Source organism: Macrotis lagotis, chromosome 2 (assembly GCF_037893015.1).
Source record: "Macrotis lagotis isolate mMagLag1 chromosome 2, bilby.v1.9.chrom.fasta, whole genome shotgun sequence".
Lineage (NCBI taxonomy): Eukaryota > Metazoa > Chordata > Mammalia > Peramelemorphia > Peramelidae > Macrotis > Macrotis lagotis.
In genome coordinates, this window is record NC_133659.1 from 183,977,842 (window position 1) to 184,001,316 (window position 23,475).

At 40.3% G+C, this 23,475-nt stretch overlaps 2 protein-coding genes across 3 annotated transcripts; one reads left to right on the plus strand and one right to left on the minus strand.

Moving 5' to 3' along the window:
- Positions 1 to 429: 429 nt before the first annotated feature.
- On the minus strand, positions 430 to 6,219 carry LOC141512039 (uncharacterized). Its single transcript, XM_074220951.1, has 3 exons — positions 5,537 to 6,219; positions 4,705 to 5,267; positions 430 to 3,896 (listed from the first exon to the last, which is right to left on the minus strand). The coding sequence occupies exons 1-3, from the start codon at positions 6,217 to 6,219 to the stop codon at positions 3,676 to 3,678; spliced, it is 1,467 nt and encodes a 488-aa protein (XP_074077052.1). The 3' UTR covers positions 430 to 3,675.
- Positions 5,193 to 9,628, plus strand: TOB1 (transducer of ERBB2, 1). Of its 2 annotated transcripts, none has more exons than XM_074223713.1 (2): positions 5,193 to 5,211; positions 7,718 to 9,628. In XM_074223713.1, the coding sequence occupies exon 2, from the start codon at positions 7,857 to 7,859 to the stop codon at positions 8,883 to 8,885; it is 1,029 nt and encodes a 342-aa protein (XP_074079814.1). In that variant the 5' UTR covers positions 5,193 to 5,211; positions 7,718 to 7,856; the 3' UTR covers positions 8,886 to 9,628. The 2 variants fall into 2 exon arrangements, with proteins under 2 accessions (XP_074079814.1, XP_074079813.1); XM_074223712.1 differs by lacking the exon at positions 5,193 to 5,211 and adding an exon at positions 5,685 to 6,010.
- The last annotated feature ends 13,847 nt before the right edge of the window (positions 9,629 to 23,475 follow it).

Here is a 23,475-nt window from a genome sequence, read left to right on the forward strand (position 1 = left end):
AGGACATGGACAACAGTCATATGGGACAGATAGACATGAGTTGCAGTCAGCATTATAGGAGAGAATATTTTAACCAATAAGATAACAAATCTACTTGAGTAGAAGCGTATTTGAGGTCTTGTTTAGGTTTTACACTGCAGTCATTTCCCAATTTAAAGTTCTCCTCACTCTCCCATTTCCCAGTGAACTTTCTCTTGTACAAGAAAAAAAGCACAACTGAACAAAACAAAAATAACAAATAGTTGATGGCATAAGTGACAGTTTATGGAAAGGAGGTTTGTTTCATCTTTTCTCCAGGATTAGGAGTATCATAATTAAATGGGGCCTGAACACTTTTAGTTTCTGCTTAGATTTATAATCTCCTGTATCATTCACTTGATTCTGTTCACTTCATGTTGTACCAATACAAAAGTCTTCAAATATTTCTCTAAATTCTTTGTATTTATTGTTTCTTCTGATATACTTTGAACATGACAGTTGACTGTTTCCCAAATGACATTCTCTTTGTTTCCAACTTTTTGTTAACACAGAGTACTATTTTATAACTTTGAAACAGAGACTCATACCCATTGGTTGGCAAAGATGACAAAAGATGGAAATAGATGAGGCTGGAAAGTCTGTGAAAAGATAAGTACTAATACATAGTAGAAGGAGCTATAGATTGATCCAACATTTTGGAAAGTAATTGGTAATTAAGTTAAAAAATGACTATGATCTCCACAGCTTTGACCCAGAGATCCCATAGCAAGTCATATATCCCCAAAATGTCAAACACAGAAAGGTGTTTTTACCAAAATATCCATAGCAGCATTTTTTTTATGATGGCAAAGAACAAGAAACAAAGTTGGTGCCCATTATCTGGGGGAATGGTTGAACAAATTATGGTATATGAATGTAATAGAATAGTATTTGAACCATATAAAACAATGACTATGATGAATTAAAGAGATGTATTGAGAGATATAAAATGAGTTAAAAAGAACCTGGAAAACTCCATGAACAATGACTTCAGCAATGTAAACAGTCAAAAAACCCTATATACTATGTAATTATAATGATCAAACAACCCCACCCAGAGAGAAAATACATTTCTATCTCCTCTTTAAGTGCATGACTATGAATATGGAATATTGCAAGTAATGTCAATAACTGGTTGATGTTATAGTTTTGCTGAATTTCCTTTTCTTCTCCCTCTTTTTAACCTTTGTTACAAGGAATGAGTAGTGGAAGGGAAGGGTTTGTTTGAACCTTATGTGATACCAACACAAAAAAGAATCATGAAAAATGTTTTTTGAAGTTTTGCTATAGCTTTCCCAGTATATTTGGGATCTTTCAGTCCTTGATCCCCTTGAGAAATATGCTCAGTATCTGCTGAAAGGGTATGAACAGTTTAGTGACTTTTAATTTCAAAATTGTTTCCCAGACTTGCTGGACCAATTTAAGGCAGTGGAGATGACACAAGGAGGGGATGGCTTTAAAAAGATTTATAACTTGTTATAAAATCATTATTGAAAAGATTTTTTTCCATGGTACTAATCATAGAATGGTGTTATTGAATTCTCTATAATTTCCAACTCTTCTTGACCCCATTTAAAATTTTCTTGGTAAAGACATAAGAATGGCTTGCAATTTCCTTCTCCAACTCATTTTACAGATGAAGAAACTGAGGCAGAATTAAATGACTTATCTAAAGTCACACAGCTTGTGTGAATAATAGAGCTTAACACATGTTTATAAACTGACTGACCTGAGTTCAAATTCTGACTCTGCCACTTACAATCTGTGTGACCTTAAGAAATCACTCAGCTTCTTTGACTCTTAGTTTCTTCACCTGTAAAATGAAGGGGTTGGCCTAGATGACCCATCGAACTGGCCTGGGACACAGCTAAGCACCTAATAAATGCTTACTAGCTCACTATAATCCTATGATTCACCGACACTTAACTAGTACCTACAAGGTTGAGTGGTGTAATACTAAAGATATTACAGACAGACAGGTGGGAGAAAATCTTGCCAATAAGAACTTGATAACCTTGATTTTTTTTTTAATGGGGGCAGATGTGATTTCTAGCTATTTCCAAACCATTGATGTCTGTACTCTGACCTTTTTATTCTTACTGGAACTTGGATTCTGCTCCTGGGACCCTGAGTTCTTATAAAGGATACCTCATCTAAGCTTGTCTGGAATCAGGCTTCCAAGTCACTTCTGACCATCTCCAAACCTTGCTACTTCTTGTATGCCATCCTCCTGCCCTTCCAGTTCCAGATACCCTGGCAGCATAAAGTCCTGAAAGTCCTGACTTGCTTTCTTTTGTATGTTCAGAGCAGAGCTGGTTGCTTGGCTAATAATAGCTGATTAATAAATGCTTTTCATTTATTTCATTTGTACAGGCTACTTCCTGTGTGGAAGCTACCTTCACTAAATGCTGATAGAATTCTGCAATTAATAGTCTTAGAGAATTGTCTGGGTCATTGAGAATGCGACTTGCTCATAGGCTGGGTTTGAAGCTAATTCCCAAGTTTAGCCCTTCTATCATGACATGCAGACTTTTGATAAAGATACCAAAGGATAATTCAGTACTGATATCTTTAAGGTTGAATTTCTAATTTCAGGCAACATACACATTCATATGATCTCTATTTGCCAAATGATAAGTAGAATGAATGTCTCTAGAACATGAGCAGGATCATAGCTATAGAGTTGGGAGAGATCTTAGAAGCCATCCAGTCCCCTCCCCTGTTTCACAGATTCAGAAACTGAGGCCCAGAGAAGGGGAAATGATTCACCCAAGATCAATTAAGAAGTGATGGGGGAAGGATTTGAAAACAGGAGCTCAACTCTAGAGTCAGTATTTTCTATATTGGGTCATGCCACCCCCCTTTCCCATAGAGCAGTAGTATTTCTAGGAAGAATTCAACCCCCAATTCCAAAAATCTTTCAGTCTTCCATGACTCAAGGCAGCTAGGTAGCCTAGTGGAGGGAACTCTAGGCCTGGAATCAGGAAGACTGGCAAAGTCATTTAACTTCTGTTTGTCTCAGTTAACTGTAAAATGTACTTGTCTCCCAGGATTTTTATGAGGATCAGATGAAATCCTTTAGCACACAATGGATTAATAAATGCTCATTCCCTTCCCTTTTTGTGCATATAACATTTCCTTTAGAAAAGTGTGACATATTGGAATGAGATGGTTTGACAGTGGAAATGTCATATTTCTTCACAAATGACAACTTAACACCTCACAACTGAGTTAAGTTTTGAGCAGCTCTAAGACCCAGAAATTGAGAATCAGGACTTGAGGGAGGTGAGTAGGGACACCTAGCAGCACCCCACATGTGGGAGATGGAGAGCTACCTCTCCTTTAAAAGACTTCTGCGACTAGAATGGATGTTTCCTGAGGGCAAGGGACTGTTTTTCTGGCTCGTATTTGAATTAGCAGCCCTTCTGGCCTTCGTAGGACTTCATAGAAGGGCTTCATTAATTTCAGCTGTATAGGGAACTTCCTCGTGTGGAAAAGCTACCTTCACTAGGAAGAGCCAGGGAGGCTAGGGTTCAAGTCCAATCTCTGACACATACTGGCCGTGAGATCCTAGGCAGGTTACTTAATCTTTCAGTATCGAGGGCAGCTCGCCCCGATCATTTGAATGAAACCACTGGTCCGGTTCCTCTCTCTGTATCAACTCGTTTGCTTTGGGGAGAGCAGCTTGGTGCGTGGAGCTGGACCCAGGCCGGTTCCGTCACCCGGGACAAGTCGCTGAACTCGAGTGTTCCAGGCACCTTTTAGTGAGATGCTTAAGCTGCAAAACCGGGAGCTGCCTACGCCAATGAAATTACAGGTCCGGACAAAAAAATAGAGGCGTGTGCATCCAGATGCCTGTCTTTTTAGGAATCTAAGAGCTGAAAAATTAAATCCGTCATCTGACCACCACCCCCATTCCTCACACGCCCTTTCCCCACACCCACAACGCGCTCAGCTTTAGAAGTAAATACTCTTCCGTCTCTCCGGGCCAAACACCTTCTAGAAAGAAGGAGAAGGGGGCCGGGGGCCAGGGGCCTGAGCCGACTCGGTTCGGACTTCATGTCCGTGAACTTGAAAGCCTCTCGCTCGACTGAGTGACTTGTTGCCTTGGGGCTGGGGCAACCGTCCTCAGGCCGGGTCTCAGGAGAGACGGCTCCCAGGCTGGGGGTGCTCCGGGAAGTTTCCAGGGGAAGATGGCCCCTGACTTTTTTTTTCCCCCACCCGGGGTCTCTCTTAAGTGCTTTTGAATGGGGTCCCAAGGAAAGTTTAGAAAGATGGGGCGTTTTCCTTCGCTGCTGCGCCCCCTCCCTTTTTCTTCCCCCTTCTGTCCCTGCTCTTTCCTCCTCCCTTCTCTCCGCTTCTCCTCTTCCTCCTCCCCCCCTCCTCCTTCCTTGCGCCCCAACCCTTGCACCCTCCCGACTCTTCTCTCTCCCCTTTTCCAAATTGGAGTTTGACGTCTTCCTCCCAGATACCAAACGACCAATTGCCTGGTTGCTAGGGGGACGTGCGGCCAATCAGACATCGTTGCTACCTGTGAGTAATATTTTTAGCCAGGGGGGCAGCCCCACTGCCACCGTAACTTCATCCTGGCTCGGCTGCAGGTGGTGAAAAAGGCCCACCTCCCTGCTTCCCCTTCGCCCCCTCCCTCCAATCACTCCCGTTCCCCTCCCCAGGTCCCCCCTTTACACATTTCCACTGGAAAAGGTCTTAAAGGAGCGGGCTGCTCTTGGGAGGGCCTGACGGGGCGATAGCGCATGTTTATTAGGTGCACGGAGGTAAAGAGGTGGGCCACGCAGGTGCTGGTGCCCGCCTGCGGCGCTCGGGCCGGCCCGCGGAGCCGCCGGGTGCGGGGCTGGGGCTGGGGCTGGCACAGCAGAGAAAGGAACGTCCCCCTGCGCTCGTCTCCCGGCCCGAAGGCAGCCCGAGCCCGGGCTTTGGCCCCTGGGTGCCCGGGAGGGACGGGCGGGCTCCGGGGTGTGGGCAGCCGGAGGCGGTTCAACTGCCGCGGGGTGCGGGAGGTGGGGGCAGTTGGGTGGCCCCCTCCCCACCCCCACCCGGCGGGTCTGGGTTCTGCAGTTGCTGCCTCCCCCCGGGTGGCAGTTGTTCCAGCTTGGGGGCGGGGGCGGGGGTAGGCACTGATGCAGCTGCGGGCAGGAGCCCCCCCCCCGGCCTTTCCTGACACTCTCCCTCCAGGTGGGGCCCGCTGCGCCGGGCCGGGCCCCGCGGCCCCCCGCGCCTCCCTTCTGCATCTACTTCTCGGTTCCCCTCCCCCACCCCCACCCCCACCCCCACCTCAGCTCGCTTGCCCCCTCCGCTCAGCGGCGCCCCCCCAACCGCTCCAGTCTCACTGGCACTCCTTCCGACCAATCCCGCCTCAAAGGCCCTCCGCGCCCCGCCCCCGCTCGCCGCAGAACGTCGGTTCATTGGCTAAACCCCGAGCACCATGGGGCGGGCCGTCGCCTCCTCTCTCCTGAACCCCCAAACCCCACCCTCCCCGACTCCTCCTCGCTCCTCTTACGGAGCCCGATTGGCAGGCGGCCCCTGACCAATGGGCGCAGGGGGCAGGGCAGGGGTGGAGTGAGGGGCGCCGGCCCCGGGGGTTGTGAGGTTTCGGGGCGGGGAATGGCTACGGAGTCCGGGGCGGGGTGACGCCCGCCCCCCCGCGGAGGCGAGGAGGGCGGGGCGGGGCGGGGCCGCTATAAGAGCAGAGGCGGGGCGCGCGCCGCGGCACAAGAAGCGGAGCTCTGGCCCGGGGCGGAGCGGGCAGCGCCGGCAGAGAGCTGGGCCGGGGCATCCGAGTGTCTCCGGGGGCACAGCCCGCGCTTCGCCGGACCCGCCGCCCCTGCCGCCGCCTCCCCCGACCTCCACGGAGCCGCGGCCCGCGCCGGCGGCCCAGCCCCGGGTTCGCGGCCCCTCGCGCTCAGCCGGGCCCCTCGCTCCCCGCCCCCGCCCTGCGGCCCGGGCTGGCGAGGAAGCGGCTCCGGAGCAGCCAGTAAGTACCGCGGGGCCGGCGGGGCCCGGCCGAGCCCGCCCGACCGGCCCGGGCACAGCCCCCCGCGGACCGACCGGCCGGCGCCCCGGGGCCTCGGGGCGGGCAGGGCGGCGCCGGGTCGGGTTACGGAGGTGTCGGGGGGGGGGGGGGCGGCTCGGGCGCCGGGGGTCAGCTCGGCGGCCCGGCCTGTCCCGCCCCTCCCCCCCCATCCCGAGCTGCCGCCGGGGGAGCCGGGCCCGGGGCTTGTGAGCGGAATGTAATGAGCCCGCCCGGCTGTTTATGTAATCCCTCCGGCTCCGCCGCCAGCCCCCCCTCCGCGCCCGGCCGCGGCTTTAAAGCCCGGCCGGCCGGAATGCCTTCCCCCGGGGCCGCCCGGGCCGGCTCGGCCGGGGCGCCCGAAGCCGCCTTTTGTTCCCCGGGCCGGGCCCGCACTCCCCCCGCCTACTGTAAAGGTCCGCGGCGCCCCCCCCCCCCCGAAATCTCTAATGTTTGCCCTTGATCTTTCCTTATCCCCACCCAGCGCGGATCCAGAAATCGTTTAAAGGTCGGCCGGCCTAGCCTTGAGCCGCTTTAGCTCTTCCCTTCTCCTTAGGGGGAGGGTGGCCGCTTTTTCAAAAATTGGATAAAATTTAGGGAAAACTCCCCGTTAAGAACAGAATAATCAATGGAATTCTGAGGTTTGTTTTTGTCAGTGAGTTTTAAGGAGGATTTATTTTCAGAATCGGAAAGATTTTTTTTTTAATCACAGAAAACCATAAAGATAAGGTCAGAGTTGTTGTTTTTATGATCTTAGCTGAGTTGAGAGCTGCAAATTGATGAGGGACTTGTCCATTCATACGTTTCATTAGTACTTAATTGTAGCCTGTGGTTTATTTTAGCAGAATTTTTGACTTGAAATATTTTTGTAAGTAAAAATGAAACTTTCTGTTTTTAATTTCTCAGATTTCTAAATGGTTAATGTTAAAATAGAGTTAAACAGTATGTGTGTGTATATATGTATATATATATGTATATATATGCATGCATATATATGTATATGTATATATATATATATATATCAATGGACTAAAACATAACTAGATCTTGTAAGTTAGTAGATGGAAATGAAAACATTATGGCCAGCCTCTCAAAAGCCAACTCATACACCTTATGTTGGGCTCTGTTTCTAGTAAAACATTTTCTAATGAAAGTTCTGAAAATAGAGGAAGAGAGGAGATAATCCTGTATGAGACTGCTTCCCAGAATTATAGGTAAACTAAAGCCAAAAGTTTAAAATTTCTAATTGAAGTTTACAAATGGGAAGAATGTCAGTTAATAGAGTTTGAAAAGGCATTTAGCTACCAAATTAACATTCAAAACCAAATTATTCTTGAATTTATTAAGTATAAATTTATAGTATTGAGTTTTTTGAATTATTTGAATAATTTTTATTTAGATCTGGCAAATTGAAGTTCTTACCTAGCAACATTTTTTAAGTTACAGTTTAAGTAATATGTTCTCTAACTAGAAGCCATAAGTTTTTCCGTGAAGTTTTGAACTTTTGAGACAGTTTCCAAGCATACATGTTCCTTTGATTTTATGTCGACTTGTTTTTTAAGCAATTTTCTCCAGTTTTCAAATGTAAAAATGCTTTCTTGTTGGGGGGAGCTTTGGGTTTTCTTTTACACTTTCCTTATTTGGCTATGTTTGCTTTGTTTTTTCTTTAAGGAACAAGACTGCTCAAGGTGAAGGATAATAATCTACTAGTACCAGCACTTTGAATGAAATTTTGTTTTTTTGCCACAAACTGAACTTTTTTTTTGAGGGGGGGGTTGAAACACAAACTTAACCTTGTGGCATAGCAGCTATGCAGCTTGAAATCCAAGTAGCACTAAATTTTATTATTTCATATTTGTACAATAAGCTTCCCAGGCGACGAGTCAACATTTTTGGTGAAGAACTTGAAAGACTTCTTAAAAAGAAATATGAAGGGCACTGGTATCCAGAAAAGCCATACAAAGGATCAGGGTTTAGATGTATACATATAGGGGATAAAGTGGACCCAGTGATTGAACAAGCATCCAAAGAGAGTGGTTTGGACATTGATGATGTTCGTGGAAACCTACCCCAGGATCTTAGTGTTTGGATCGACCCATTTGAGGTTTCATACCAAATTGGTGAAAAGGGACCAGTGAAGGTGCTTTATGTGGATGATAATAGTGAAAATGGATGCGAGTTGGATAAGGAGATCAAAAACAGCTTTAATCCAGAGGCCCAGGTGTTTATGCCGATAAGTGACCCAGCTTCATCAGTGTCCAGCTCTCCATCTCCTCCCTTTGGTCACTCTGCTGCTGTAAGTCCTACTTTCATGCCCCGATCCACTCAGCCTTTAACCTTTACCACTGCCACTTTTGCTGCCACCAAGTTTGGCTCGACCAAAATGAAAAATAGTGGCCGTAGCAACAAGGTTGCACGCACTTCTCCCACCAACCTTGGCTTGAATGTGAATGACCTCTTGAAGCAGAAAGCCATTTCTTCCTCAATGCACTCTCTCTATGGGCTTGGCCTGGGCAGCCAGCAGCAGCCACAGCAGCAGCAGCCGCCGCCACAGCAACAACAGCCATCACAGCAGCAACAGCAACAGCAGAAGACCTCTGCTCTTTCTCCTAATGCAAAGGAGTTTATTTTCCCTAATATGCAGGGTCAAGGTAGTAACAATGGAATGTTCCCAGGTGACAGCCCCCTTAACCTCAGTCCTCTCCAATACAGTAATGCCTTTGATATGTTTGCGGCCTATGGAGGCCTCAACGAGAAGTCTTTTGTGGATGGCTTGAATTTTAGCTTAAATAACATGCAGTATTCTAACCAGCAATTCCAGCCAGTTATGGCTAACTAAAAAAAAAAAAATGTTATTGTACAAGTTGAAATGCACGTGCCCAGGGGGGCATTTTTTCACCCCCTTGAGATTTTTTTTAAAGCTTGTAGTATGGAAACATTCAAGCTTGGTTACATAAACAACATGCATCGTTTTTCATTTGCCAACCAAGCACAAAGTTATTTTATACTGACTGTACATTTTAAAGTATACTCTCAATATGGCCTCTTACAGTATTTAAGATATAGTAAGGACATGGCTAATTTTTTTTATAAAAAATTGGCACTAATAAGTGGGTTTATTGGTCTTTTTCTAATTGTATAATTTAATTTAGTACAAAGTTTGTAAAATATCAGAGTATATATATTGTTTCTACTACATGGTATTGCATTTATATCTTTTTACTACAGTGATCTGTGACAGCTCCAGCAGCTTCATGTTGTATTTTTTTTTACTGAAATTGTAAAATATCCATCTTAAAGACATCAACTATTCTAAAAATTGTGTACAGAATATTCCTTAGTGGTGGAATTAAAATGTACGAATATTTGCTTTTTAAAAAAAACAAATTGTATTTTCTGTTAAAAGTTTAAAGATTTTTGCTATATATTATGGAAGAAAATGTAATCGTAAATATTAATTTTGTACCTACATTGTGCAATACTTGAAGAAAACGGTATAAAAGTATTTTGAGTCAGTGTCTTACATGTTGAGGGACTGAAATAGTTTATATTAAGTTTGTATTAAAATTCTTTAAAATTAAATCCTTACTGTGGTCTTTGTTTTTACTGTGGTGCTAAAGATCTGAGCTCTGTAGTTACTGAGTTGTAAATGCTAATGATGCAGAAAGGACTGACTCATTGTATCACAAAGGAATGACAGAGGAGATTGGTGTACCATAGTTATACCTTGAAGTCCATAAATGAAAATGGGTCTTTTGAAGCACATAGCCAGAATAACTACTTGGGATAGCTATCTTTTTAATAACATTTTCTAGGTACAACTGTCCATGTACCAACTTTGTCGATCCAGTTCTTCCACTCCATTTCCTCACCCACCTTAGTGGGGAAAAAATAGACTAGAGATGTGTGTTAAGGCTCTGAACTTTGGAATTTAGGTGTCAAAAGATTTAAAAATCCTGTTGAAGAGAAGACCTGACCTATCTAGGAAAGACTTGAGTGATAAACTTTAATTCACTTCCAAATGGAATTAGTCATCCTAAGGAGATGAGACCAATATCAGCACTGAGGATTAATTAGGAACTGAAAGCTTTTTTATTAAAGTTGATTTATTTATAAAATGATATTTACAGTTGCTAGTCAAGGTCAAATGGAGCTAAAGAATTTATTAAATCAGTCAAATTCTTAAAAGCTGCTGAAACTTCATTTTGTCAAGTTTCCCAAAAGTTTTTATATTGATTTTACTTGGAGATGCTTTTATTGGTTGGAGGGTATTGCATTGATAATGATTCTTATAGTGTAGTTTCTATTGATTTGATAATAGGTTTGGGTGAATGTTTTTGGGAACAAACATGGGGGGGTAGTCATTTAATTTCACTGGCAATTGGATGATGAGGAACTGAAATGATTCAAGTGAAAAATCCATTAATGCCACATTTTCTTGACACCTTGTTTGTAAAAAACATTATCTGGGTTACCAGTGAAATAAATTTGGTATCAAGTTCTTTAGACACATTCCTACAAAAGCCTTTTGTTAATTAGCTATACAGTTTAGTGTTAGAAGTTTGTTTTCAGAAAACAAGTCCTGGAAGTGAGAGCTGTTCTGTCAGCACCATGGTGAGATCTTTGTCCTGAAATGGACAGAATGAGGTTATGATGAAATATGGAATTGTAAGTGAAACAGGGTAGAGATGGTCAGCCAACACTATCACTTGTATTATTTTGTGATCACGGGTTCAACAGCCATAAGAGAATAAGCATGATAATCATTGTAAGCGCTAGTGAGCTTTAAGACACCCATCATCAAGTTAGGTTGACTTTGTAGGAAGCCAGATCTATTACAAATAAGAAAATAGTATAAATCCATTAATCCTGATTTTAAAAATACATCCAAGGTTAACACCTAATAGTTTCTTTACACATGATTTTTAAACTTAAATTTTTTAAAAGATCATTTGTTAGGATTTATGGTACTTCAGTTTCAGAATTTTAGGAAGTTTTTCTTATTTTGATATAAAACAAGTCTTTTATGACTTTGTTGATATAAAATAAGTTTTATGATTTATTTAAAGATATTTATGCTGGGAACTTAGATCACAAGAATTAGTCTCAATTTTTCCTTTTAAAAGCCCTTCCAAGAAAACTTATGAGTTTTGTCTTTTCCAAATCATTTCTTTGGGAACATACATATTCTTTTGGAAAAAGAAAGTGCTCTGTAGATGGAGGATAAACAAATCCCCTCTTTTCCCATTCTTTCTGCTTCTTGGGGAAACAATTTTTTTTTAACCAAAACCACCTGCTTTTAGCATATTTTTTGAAAATGTCTCTCAGAGATAATACAAGATAGCTTAAGAACACTAAACACTACTAAAACTCACCTTTAATTGTGAAACTTTTTTTCTTTTTGGCTTTTTGCAAGGCAGTGGGGTTAAGTGACTTGCCCAAGGTCACACAGCTAATTAAGTGTCTGAGGCTGAATTTGAACTCAGGTACTACTGAGTCCAGTGCTCTATTCACTATGCCACCCAGCTACCCCTAATTGTGAAACTTTGAAATCATTCAAATACATTTTGTGACCTTATTCTTAGTTCTGACTCTTGAGTTTTAATTGCTTTTTCTTCTGCATGGAGACCTTCTTTTGGTTGATAAAATGATTTAATTATGCTTTAATAGGCCTTTATCATTCCTTTGTGTACAGTGACTTGCTATGGTAAACTCAATACCAATGTTTTTGGTCTACTTTAAATATTTTGTAACCTGATTTTGGAAATGCTAATAGGTTCTAGAGCTCAGGAAAGAGTGAGGAAGATGTTAAGCCAAAAGCAGTATAGATTGCTGAACTTGTTTTTTTGTTCATGCAATTTCCCATCATAAAGTATGTCTAAATTCAAAACATTTCTGTCTTTTGTGCATGAGTATTTTAAATACTATTTGGTATTGAGAGACATAATCTTAAGGGCTGCTAGGTGGTGTAGTGGATAGAGCATTAGCACCTAAGTTCAAATCCAGCCCCAAACATTTAATACTTAAGCTTGTGTGAGCTTGGGCAAGTCACTCAACCCCATTACCTTGGGGAAAAAAAAAAACAAAAAAAAATCTTAGAAAGTTCCAGGTCTTGGAATATTTTGAAATAGGTCCCCATAACATGTATATATGGAAAACAACTAGTCTCTTTGACTGTACTTAAAGTCATGGAGTCATCTGCCTATAATGGGAAAAGAACTTCCACTCCACCCTTTTCCTAAACAAACAGAAAATAGCATAGGCATTGCACATTTGACATCTATCCTCACTTGACTAGAATGCATGCTTTTGTCAGAATCAGGATAACAGCTATGGGGCAAAATCAGATAAGAGGACAAAGCAAGTTTGCAAAGTTAAGCAATCCTTATTGGAACACAAATCTGCAATTTAGCCAAGATGGAATATATCCAATTATACTGTTTATCATATCAATTATATTGCTTTTATATCTGCTCCAAGTTGACAGTTTAGATCAACTGTCTTCTGTTTAAGTTGAATCATATCTTAAAAAGACATGACCTTCCTATGCCTAAGGGATGCATCATCATATGGTATATTGCTTTTCTCATGTAAACAGCTGGAAAATGAGTAGTTTGAAGTCCATTTCAAATGAATTGTTGTGATTTTAATTGTGTTATTTCAACAATTTCTGATAGCTTGACATAGAATAATATTGAGTGAATGAAACTGAATTAAAAAAAGATCAATAATTTTAGGAAGATATTTTAAGTTAGTGTACTTTAACCTTTTCACTTTAATACAATCAATTCAGCCTTTCCTTCTCTGAAGTTTACACTCAGAATACATTATAGAACCAGAATGAAAACCATAACTTGACGCTATAACTTCTGAAAAAGTCGATTGAAGTCAACTAAACCTTTCCATATTGTTTCTTGTCCTTCGTTATTGATTGAAAACACTGTGGACAGAATTAAAGTTACAAAAAGTTGGGGCTTCCAACAAGTTGCTTCGATTCTAAGATGATTTTCAACAACCACCTGTTAACATCCTTCCATAGATGTTCTGGTGGATTGCTTGCCTTGTTGGAAATGGAATCAAATGCCCTTTCAGAGTCCCTTTCTGAAAGTTCTTTAAAAAAAAACTTTTTAAAATCAAGACACATATTAATTTAGCAAGAAAATGGAACATATTAAGAATAAATTTAAAGATTAATATTTATAATGGCATGACTCACTGTTTAGTGTATTACTGTTACTAGGTTTGTGAATTTAATTTTTAGAATAAAACTGAAGCTGTTTTTGAAAATTGTCAGAGGAAATAGCAAAGCTTTCTGTTGGTCAAATCCTGTAACAATGAGCTTATTCAAATTTGTTGGTTGTACTGGAATATTTATCAAATATTACTTTAAATAATTGAATCATTGAATTGGGACCAAGAAAGATAGCTACCAATTTTGTCAAAAAAATTTTAATATGTATTTAGTAAAGAAAGGCCTCCCATTTTATGTCTTTTAAAAGGCTTTCAAATTTTAAATTTTAGGAGCTATTTGAAAATTCTTAGTTTGCTTTGATGGCTAAAATGAAAATCACTATTCCTAATTTAAGGCCATCACAAAATGTCATTTAAAATGTAAAAGGGGAATGGCTAGGTGCCTAGGCACAGTGGATAGAGCACCAGCCCTGGAGTCAGGAGTACCTGAGTTCAAATCCCACCTCAGACATTTAATAATTACCTTAGCCCTGTGGCCTTGGGCAAGCCACTTAACCCCATTTGCCTTGCAAAAATATAGAAAATAAAAACAGAAAATGTAAAAGGAAAAGAATTAAAATGAGTATTCAGTATATCCCAGTAAAGTAGCAGAAGACTTTAGAATAACAAATTATTCTACTAAGTTAAGCACTTCATATGTCTCCAATTTTTCAGTTTTGTAGAGAGCCTTCAGTGGACTGAGCAATGGACCTCGAATCAGGAAGTCCAGAGTTCAGATCTAGCCTCAGATACTTAACTGGGCAAGAAACAGGTTTTTTGTTTTTTTTTTTGTTATGATAAAATGAAGATAATAAAGGCATCTACTACATAAGGTCATTGTGAGGGGCAAATAAGACTTAATTCTCTTGGTACTATGCCATGCTTCATAAATATTTATTCCATTCCTCTTTATAGGCCTTTAAAGGACATAGATCAGCAGCTATAATCTGTAAAACAGGATTAATGATACTGTCATGCATCTCTAAAAAGTCACGAGGAACTGGAATCAAAAGGTAAAGGTTTGAATCCTGCTTTCTATGACCTTGTCTTCAGTTTCCTCTTCTGTAAATTGAAAAAGTTTGGACTATACTCTGTGAAGGTCCTTTCTATCTCTGAAAATGAGTACAAATACCTTACTATTGAAGGGTAGTTGAAGGCCACCATTGTCAAGAATCTGCAATAAGTCTGGAGGCCAGTCATCTGTCTATGTTTGCTCTCCCTTAGATTTCAATCTAAAAAGCAAACGAATTCAATAGCCTGCATTTTGCCAACTATCAAATCACCTAACATCTTGCTGTCCAATCAGCTGTCTGAATCAAAATCAAAGTTCTCTTTAGAGCAGTGACACCCTGGAGTATTCTATTCAAGTTTCAGTAATAAATATCTCTGAGTTTGTATTTCTGGTTTTGAAGCAGATGAAGCAAACAGATGTTTCAGCATTCTTTTTCATAACATCAGCAAGTTGATTTCAATTGAGTGTTACAATGCTGGCTACAGTCCTCTTGTGAGCTATAGGAGCAAAAAAAAAAGTTACTAAAGTGAACTGCCATATATTGTAGAAATAGTTGTGTAAACACAAATTATACTGGTCCAGGAAGAGGAGTAAAGTGTAGCCTCTGCTTGTGTGTGTCATGAGTGTAATTGCATCTGCTTTTTAACTTATTTTTAAAGCAAAGGTAAGAAAAGAAATTTTCGTTACAAAAGGGAAAACCATTGAAGATTTGGAAGGAAAACCACATTCTTTCCGACATTTTGAGTACTTTACCTCACTGATCAAATATGATCAGTGTGCATAACAGAGAACAGGTGTAAAATATTTTTAGAAAAATCTTGGCATGTACTATAGACCTTATCCCTTTGGTCTATACTACTCTTGTGTGTATTTTAGGAATAATAGTGGTGACACCACCCTGACAAGACAGGTTAGCCATTGTGTTTATTTCTTATTTTCCTGGATGCTTGAAGTCAGATTCCAGAGAAGTAAGTTAAGGGGAAGGATGCCATAAAAGCTGCTTTTTTCAGCCATGGGGTCATGGCTATTTTTAAGTACTTATCATCTTAAGTACTTATTACCCCCTTTGCACTTCTTCTGGATTCTTTTATTCTCTTCCTTCTTGAGTCCACCTGAGTTTAATGTTTCAAGAGGAAAAAGACAAGAGGCTAATACTGTAGCTGGTTCAGTGTTTAGAATCCCAGTCTCTTCCTCAGTTAAATAGATTGTCACCCGAAGTTGGATTAAAACATCCCTGATCTCATGGTTTCCCCTTTTCAAGTATGGCATAGCCACAGGCTAGATCATGCCATAAGACCTCAGTCAATTTTGTTAGACTATACACACGTGCTTCCTTCTGACCCTCTTCCCCTTTCTTCCCTTTCTCTTCCCATAACTTTCTCTCCCCCACATGCAAAAATAAAACAAACAAAAAAAGCCCCACCAATTATCAAAGGGTCAGAAATGAGATCCTATTGCAGAAGATCTTAACCTGGGATCTGTGAACTTAATATTTTGATAACTAAATTTCATTATTTGCTTCCTTTGTAACCCTACGTATTTTATTTTACTCCTTTAAAAACATTATTCCGAAAAAAGAAGTTTCAAGCAGGTCATTCTGCCACAGCTCTCCACCTTCTATAATCTTCTTTGGAAGGAAATTTGCCTTTGTGAAACAATACCTGTTTTAGATCCTCATTATCACTCTGGCCCTGGCATCTTTTCTCCTATTTCTGATACTTTTATATTTCCAGGAAATATGAAGACTACTAAGACACTTCTGTGAAAAGTCAGTTTCCAAGAATCCCTTGCCAGCTTCTTTAGAAAGCAAGAGGTGACCAGGGGCTCTTTGTCAGAAGCCTTTAGGAGCCTCTAAATTCCTCTTTAAACAACAATTGGAAAATTTAAGATCCTATTCTTTAGATTTTAAAAATGATGGTGACAATAGATGGAAGACATTTTTCTTATTTAAAAGGGTATTGTAATTTCCTTTTGTTGTTTATAGTGGTCTGGTTGACAGATAATCTTATTGATTCTTTTTTAAAAACTTCATTAATTTCCCAATTACATGTAAAAAAATTTAATCATTTAAAAGTTCCAGGTTTCCCCCCCAAAAAAATTTTGATATTGATTTTAAATGGGAAATTATATAAAACATTTCTATATTAGCCATGTTACAAAAGAAAATACAAAAACAATAAAATATTTTTTTTAAAAGTATGCTTCAATCTTCATTCAGAGTTCATCAGTTTTTTCCCCTGGAGGTAGATAGTATTTTTCATCATGATGTTGTTCAATCTTATCTGATTCTCCATGACCCCATGGACCATATCACACCAATACTGTCCATGACATTTTCTTGTCATGAATACTGGAATGGTTTACCATTTCCTTTCTCCAGTCTAGCAAGGCAATCCAGGGTCACACAGCTAGTAAATGTCTGAGGTTAGATTTGAATTCAGATCTTCCTGGCTCCAAGCTCAGTGCTTTAGTTTGTCTCCTTTTTAATTATGGGCCCTCTGGAATTGTCCTGGGTCATTGTCTTGATCAGAGTAGTTAATTGTTTCATAGATGATCATCCCTAAATATTGCTGTTAATGTGTGAGATGTTCTGTTCTGCTCACTAAGTTTTGCTTGAGTTTCATATAAGTATTCCTAGTTTTTTCTGAAACCATGATGTTCTACATTTCTTATAGCATGATAATAATCCATTACAATCATCATACACCCCAACTTGTTTAGCCATTTCCCAATTGGTGAATATCAACTCCTTTTCTAATTCTTTTTCACCACAAAAAAAAAAGCACAAATAGGTCCTTTTCCCTTAGCTTTCATCCCTTTAGCTTTGATCCCCTAGCATTAGTATTTCTGGGTCAAAAGATATAAATGATAACCCTTTAGATCTAGGTCCTGTTCTCCAGAATAGTTGGACTAGTTCACAACTCCCACAATATATTAACATCCCAATTTTGTCATATTCCTTCCAGCAGTTGTCATTTTCCTTTTCCATCATGTTAGCCAGTCTGATAGGTGTGAGGTGATATCTTTGATTTGTTTTCAAATTGTTTCTCTAATCAATTGTGAATCAGAGCATTTTTTCATATGACAATTTTGATTTCCTCTTCATTGATAGATAATCTCAAAAGCTCAAATTTAGAAGGAAGAAATGTCTATTTTGCTTGCAATGGAGGTTAGAGATAGTGTGATTTTGTCAAAACAACACCAGACTAACAGAATTGAGTTCTAGGCCTGACTCACAGCTATTTAACCATAGGCAAGTCATTTTATTTTTCTAGACCTCACATTCTTCATCTGGAAAATGAGAATGCTGAACGCCCAAGACCCCTTATAACTTGACATTTGCTTTCCAAAACAATTACTTGGATTAATGTTTGAGATACCTGAGGGTGGAGCATCTTTTCCCAGAAGACAATGTCCCTGCTCCCTGGTTATTATGTGAACAGTCATAACCATCTAAAATATTTTGGTTTCTTTTGTTTTTAAAAGAATGCATCTCCCTGTCATGCCCAGTTTGTAAATACAGGGGCTACTCATAGCCTCCTTGGGCAACTTGGTGGCATATTAGAGAGTTACCAATTGATGTCAGACTTAAGAGTGGTTAATAGGTTTTGCCCACTGTAGCTCAAGCTCTATCAGCCTTCATGATAGCAATGCCTTCCCTGTGTGGATTAGCTCCAATTTATCTTTTCTATATTTTGTTCATATACAGTTGTTTTTGTATTGGGAGCTCTTTGAGAACAAGAACTAGTTTTTGCCTTTCTTGACAGTATTTCGCACAATGTCCAGTATACTGTAAGCACTTATTAAATGCTTGTTGACTTAGAACCAGAGTCTCCTGGGTAGCAGGCATTACAGGTGTGGACTTACCTTGACTCCCTCTACTCTCTTGAGAGGGCTAGGGAGTTATGAGGAATAGCAGTAGTCCTAGTTCTGGGACACAATGACTCTAATGCTGCCTATCTCAACAAGGACATCTTTTCTAAATTGGAGTGTTTGGGAACTAGATCTGGAGCTTAAGACACATGAGGTTAGCATCTGTTCTCCTTTATTAAATGCATGTTATTTTAACAATCCTGACTTGCAACGTCTTGGAGAGTCTAGGTACAGCTAGGTGGCCCAATGGATTGGGTGCAAGTAGACATGGGTTCAAATACAGATTCAGACACTGAGTGACCCTAGGCAAATCTCTTAACCTTTGTCAGTCTCAAGTTTCCTCATAGGAAAAGTTCAGTTTCCTGAGTTAACTTGTATAATGGGATTAAATGGAAATAAAAACAACTTCTAGTCATAGGATTGTTGTGAGGATTAATGAAATATTTAGCAGAGTATTTAACATATAGCAGTCACATAATAAATGTTTATTCCTCATCCCCCTCCCCTTTCTTTAGAGAGGCTGGTGAGCAGAGGAAGAGTGACAGCTTAACCTACTTGGATATGTCAGCATTTTAGGAGAATGAGTTTTGATTGCTCATGTATAGATTATCTGTAACAAATTTTTCATCTTGGGTTCATTTCTTTATGTTAACCAGAAATGTATTCAAGGAACCAGAGGGTCATTTTCATGTCAACCTGGGCTAAATGGAATTAAGAAAGGGAGTCCAATACAGAACGATAAAGTCTATATTCTAGCACAAAATATAAGAGGTTGAGAGCTATACATTTTTAAAAAATCATCCATACTATTTATTGCCCTCTGAACTCTCCTATAAAGTAAATCATTTTGAGAAATGGGTAGAATGCTCAATATTTCTCAAATCTTTGTTGGAAATTGACACTAGAAGAAAGTATTGGATTACTATTAGGTAACACATTAGACAACCACTGGACTTTATTGGTCATTTGCTATGTACAAGACACTGTACAAATTAAGAAATTTATGATCTATAATCTTAGAGGGAAAATAATATATATAGAGAGAAAACAATTAAATGTAGAAAGATGACATAGGTTAGGCATAAAATACTAATGAAGTATAAATATATTGTTATGGAAATCACCTCTGGTTGAGATAATTGGCAAAAACCTTATGGAAAAGCTGACATTTTTAACTGAGACTTGAAACATGGATAAGTTTTTTTTTTTTTTTCATTAATGCCTTTTGTCATATCACATTCATTTCTGAATATATCTTTCCCTCAATTCATACCCATTGATCCATCCTGACAAATCAAAAATAGCCATTGCTGACATTTTTATGTAACATCCCTTCCCATGTCCTTGCAAATTGGGTTCCCCAGAAGTTAACTACCCCTCAGGTTCAAAGGTACTCTTGGGTCCACATTCCTGTGGTTCACAAGCACTTAACTTTTGTCAGCCAATAGACATAATTAGTTCACAGCAAAGGCATTTCCTAAGTTAGAACCAAACCATTTCCTCTATCAATATAGTGTCAGCAGAAGAAATGAGCACAAACATGGAGTAAACTCATCATGAAGCTCATCCATGAGGAGCATGTGTGACCAAGAAAACACATGTCTTCAATACCTCAAGGTTCCCATGGTCTTTTTCTTTTGATATCTTCTTGTTGCTTCTCCCTAGGGACAACATCTCTACTAGTCTAGACTTCCAACTTTCCCACGAATCCATAATTGGCTCTTCCATCTGCTATTAGGGGTTAGACTTCTTGGAGATATCTCCCCTAACTTCTCCCTGTGAATGTGGTGTCTCCTATAATATCTCTATTACAGTATGCTGTGGCTGGTGGGGTAGAATTGGGAAGGTGGGGAGGAGGAAATCTTAGGAATCACACTCTACAAAGTTTTTATCTGCCCTTTTCTTAATACCTCAACTGAGTTGGGTAGAAAGAACCATGTCTACAACATATTCAATATTCTACCCAAGGAGAAGGATTTTGAGAGGCACAGATGAAGAACAAGAAAATTAGAGAAGGGCATATTCCAGGTAGAGGGTTTATTCTTCACTGTCAAAGAAGATCATGACATTAGGGAGGTGATGCCATGGCATGGTGGTGGTGTGTGGTAGAGTAAGTAGGGATCATGAAGATAAAGACCTAGAGGTAAAAGACAAGGAATAGAGCTTTACTAAGCAACAAACAAAGCAAAGCAGTTGTGCTCAATTAGTGGTGGGGAGCACAAGTTTAAAGGAGAAATGCATCCTGCCCTCATGGGACTTATGGTCCAACTGAGTGATAGTGTGCTTAAAACTATAATACAAGCACATTTTAGTTGGGGTTTAAAGGGTGGATAGGACTTTAAATAGGCTTAGGGAGGTTCTGGGAAGAAGGACATTTCAGGAAGAGGGAGTAATGTTAAGGCAGTAAAGAAAAGGGTATGTAGGGAAGATAGACCTGTCATTTTTGTTTCCCAAAGTGCAGTGTGGGGTACATAGTAGATTCTGAATAAATGCTTGTTGATTGATGTCAAAATACTCTACTTTGAAAGAATATAAGATATAGCTATCTCAGTGGCAGCAGGCAAAATAAAAAATTTACCCTGTGGACAAGAGAGAATCACCCAGCCTCTGTCTATGGACCCTGATCAGCCCCACATCTGTCCTTCATCTTTGCCCCTAGGACCTTCTCCAGTAACTCTAAGACCAAACCCACCTCACTCTGCCTCCTCCCACTTCTTAGCTGCATTCTCCCAAGTTTTATCTCTACTATGAGGTGAGTCTCCTGGGTGTTGCAGGATACCACATTCCTTCGGCCACGAGGTCAGACTTTAAGGGAGGGTCTTGAACAGCATAATCATCCTCCTCCCTCTAACCACTGATAATCTGTGTGGATTTATTCTTCAATGGCCAGCATTCTCCTCCTGCTCCTTCATATTTTCCCCATCCCAGTGACTCTTGATCCCTGGCTACCAATTCACAAACCCCATTTTCCCATCCCCAGCTTTTTACTGACCATTACTCTCATCTCCCCCCCCCCCCAACTCTACCTTCCTCCCCGCTCCCAAATGTTCCTCCTCCAGATCTACCTACCCTTTTACTGTATTCTCTGAAATGCCTGCTCCAATTAGTAAACTTGCTTTCATCTTAAAACATTACCTTCCTCACTCTGTGCATCACCTAGAATTCACAGATCTGGCTCTCCTGACAACATAACATCACTTTTTCTCAAACTTTGTCAGTCATGATGAAGTTGGAATACAAAAGCATCCAGTTCCTAGAAGAGTACTCATTTCTGCTTCCAAATTCTTCCTCTGCTATTATCACTCGGCAACCTCTCCCTTGATGTTCACAATATTCAAATTTTCTAGATTTTGCTATTATCTATTCATCTCCAGGACATTCTCCATCCTTTTTCAATGAGTTCAACTAAGCATCTTCTCCTCCAAAACTGATTCTTTCGTAAAGGCAAACTAGGCCATCTTTTGCCTCCTTTCTTACCTAGTCTTTACTGAATGGGTGTTTTCCCAGGTTTAGAGAAAGTGAACTTGAGAAAAAAATTTAAAAGGGTTAGGCTTCCCACTGCATTCAGGGCCATCCCTAGTCACTCTGTCCTATGTCTGGACTCTGGTGACCCTGGAGGAAAGAATGAGGCTGATTACTTTTCACAACCCTGCCTCACTCAGATCCAATTCACTTGCAAGTCAAGACATCACCCTCCTGATGTCATTAGCCCTCTTTGAAAATGAAGGACCAACAACAGTGAATTCAGTGATTGGCTCACAGCCTTTCTCCCGCCCCAAACCTGCCCTGATATTGTTGTTCCTTCAAATGAACTTCCCAATATTTCAATTTACTCAATTACTATGAACTATTCTTCCTCTCCTAGCTGCACACAGATATGATCACATCCTTGATTTTGCCATTGCCCAAAAATATTATACTTTCACACTCATGAACTCTGAAATTTTTATAAATTTATAATATATATAAAATGCATAATTTATAAAATTATATAAATATATAATTTTAATATATTTTATATTATATTTTATCATGCCATCTTTCCTTATGCTTTCTAATCCCTATCCTAGCTCTTCATCCCCACTGTGACCTCCAGTGCCTCCACCCTTTAATTCCTTCCATCCTTCTTTTCTTCCCTATCTTGATTCTTTAGGGAAGGAGCTCAACTCAACACTAGTCTCCACAATTAAGTCCCTTGTCCCCTTTATGTAATCTGGCCAGACACCTACTAGCTGTATGACCCTGAACAAGTCATTTTACCCTGTCTACCTCAGCTCCTTGCTTGTCAAATGAGCTGGGAAAAGAAATAGCAAATTACTTCAGTATCTTTGCCAAGAAAATCCAAAATGGGATCACAAAGAATGGAATATGACTAAAAAATATGAAGAATACAGTTGGAGAAGAGAACTGGGAATATCTTTTAGGAGGTGATTTTCGATCATCTAGGCCATTATTAATGAGGATATTATTACAATATTTGCCATGAGAATAGAGGAGCATGGATGCCTGTGATATTGCAGAGTTGATATCAATATTATATAATGAGTTATAAGAAATGACTGATCAAACTGGCCCTGGAGTCAGTAGTAACTGAGCTCAAATCTGAGCTCAGACACTTACTAATTACCTAGCTGTGTGGCCTTGGGCAAGCCACTTAACTCCATTTGCCTTGCAAAAACCTAAAACCAAAAGTGGGGAGGGGAATAGTCAGAGACCATAACAGATTCATAGGATTGAGACCTGGAAGATGATATAGAAATCATCTAATTCAATCTTTTCATTTTATAGATAAGGAAACAATCATAGAGACAATAAAGTGACTTGTCTATAGTCATACAGTCATTTGGGGCCTGAGAAAGAATTAAAAGACAGGTAGACCCTTTCAGACTTCAAATCCAATCCCTTTCCCCTTACATTTCAATTACATTTTATTATAGTTACATATATATTGTAATTTACAATTAAAATTATGTACACATCCTTTCTTTTCATAACAAGATCAGTTTGGGATACGTTTGTGAATTTGTTTTTTTGAGGTGCTGCTGGAATATCCACTTGGAGATTACCTGTGGACAATTGGAAATGTGGGTCTAGAATTTAGGAGGAATGCCAGACCTAAAGTTGTCCACCCAGAGGCTGTTGTGGAAGCCACAAGAGTGTAAGAGCTAGACAGAATATAGAAAGAAAACATAAGAGAATCAAGGATAGAACCTGGGGAAAACACCCTCAAAAAGGGGCTAGAAAATTAAGAACTACAGAATGGCACCATTTTCCCAAATAGGGCTTTCAAAGGGAATAATTCAGCCTTTGTTTC

Coding starts and splice junctions, on each gene's coding strand:
- LOC141512039 (XM_074220951.1), bottom strand. CDS start 6,219: ATGGGGGGGGAGGGGCGGGACAGGCCGGGCCGCCGAGCTGACCCCCGG. Junction 5,268..5,536: donor CCGCCTGCCAATCGGGCTCC/GTAAGAGGAGCG, acceptor ACCGAGAAGTAG/ATGCAGAAGGGAGGCGCGGG. Junction 3,897..4,704: donor ACCTTTTCCAGTGGAAATGT/GTAAAGGGGGGA, acceptor TTAATTTTTCAG/CTCTTAGATTCCTAAAAAGA.
- TOB1 (XM_074223713.1), top strand. CDS start 7,857: ATGCAGCTTGAAATCCAAGTAGCACTAAATTTTATTATTTCATATTTG.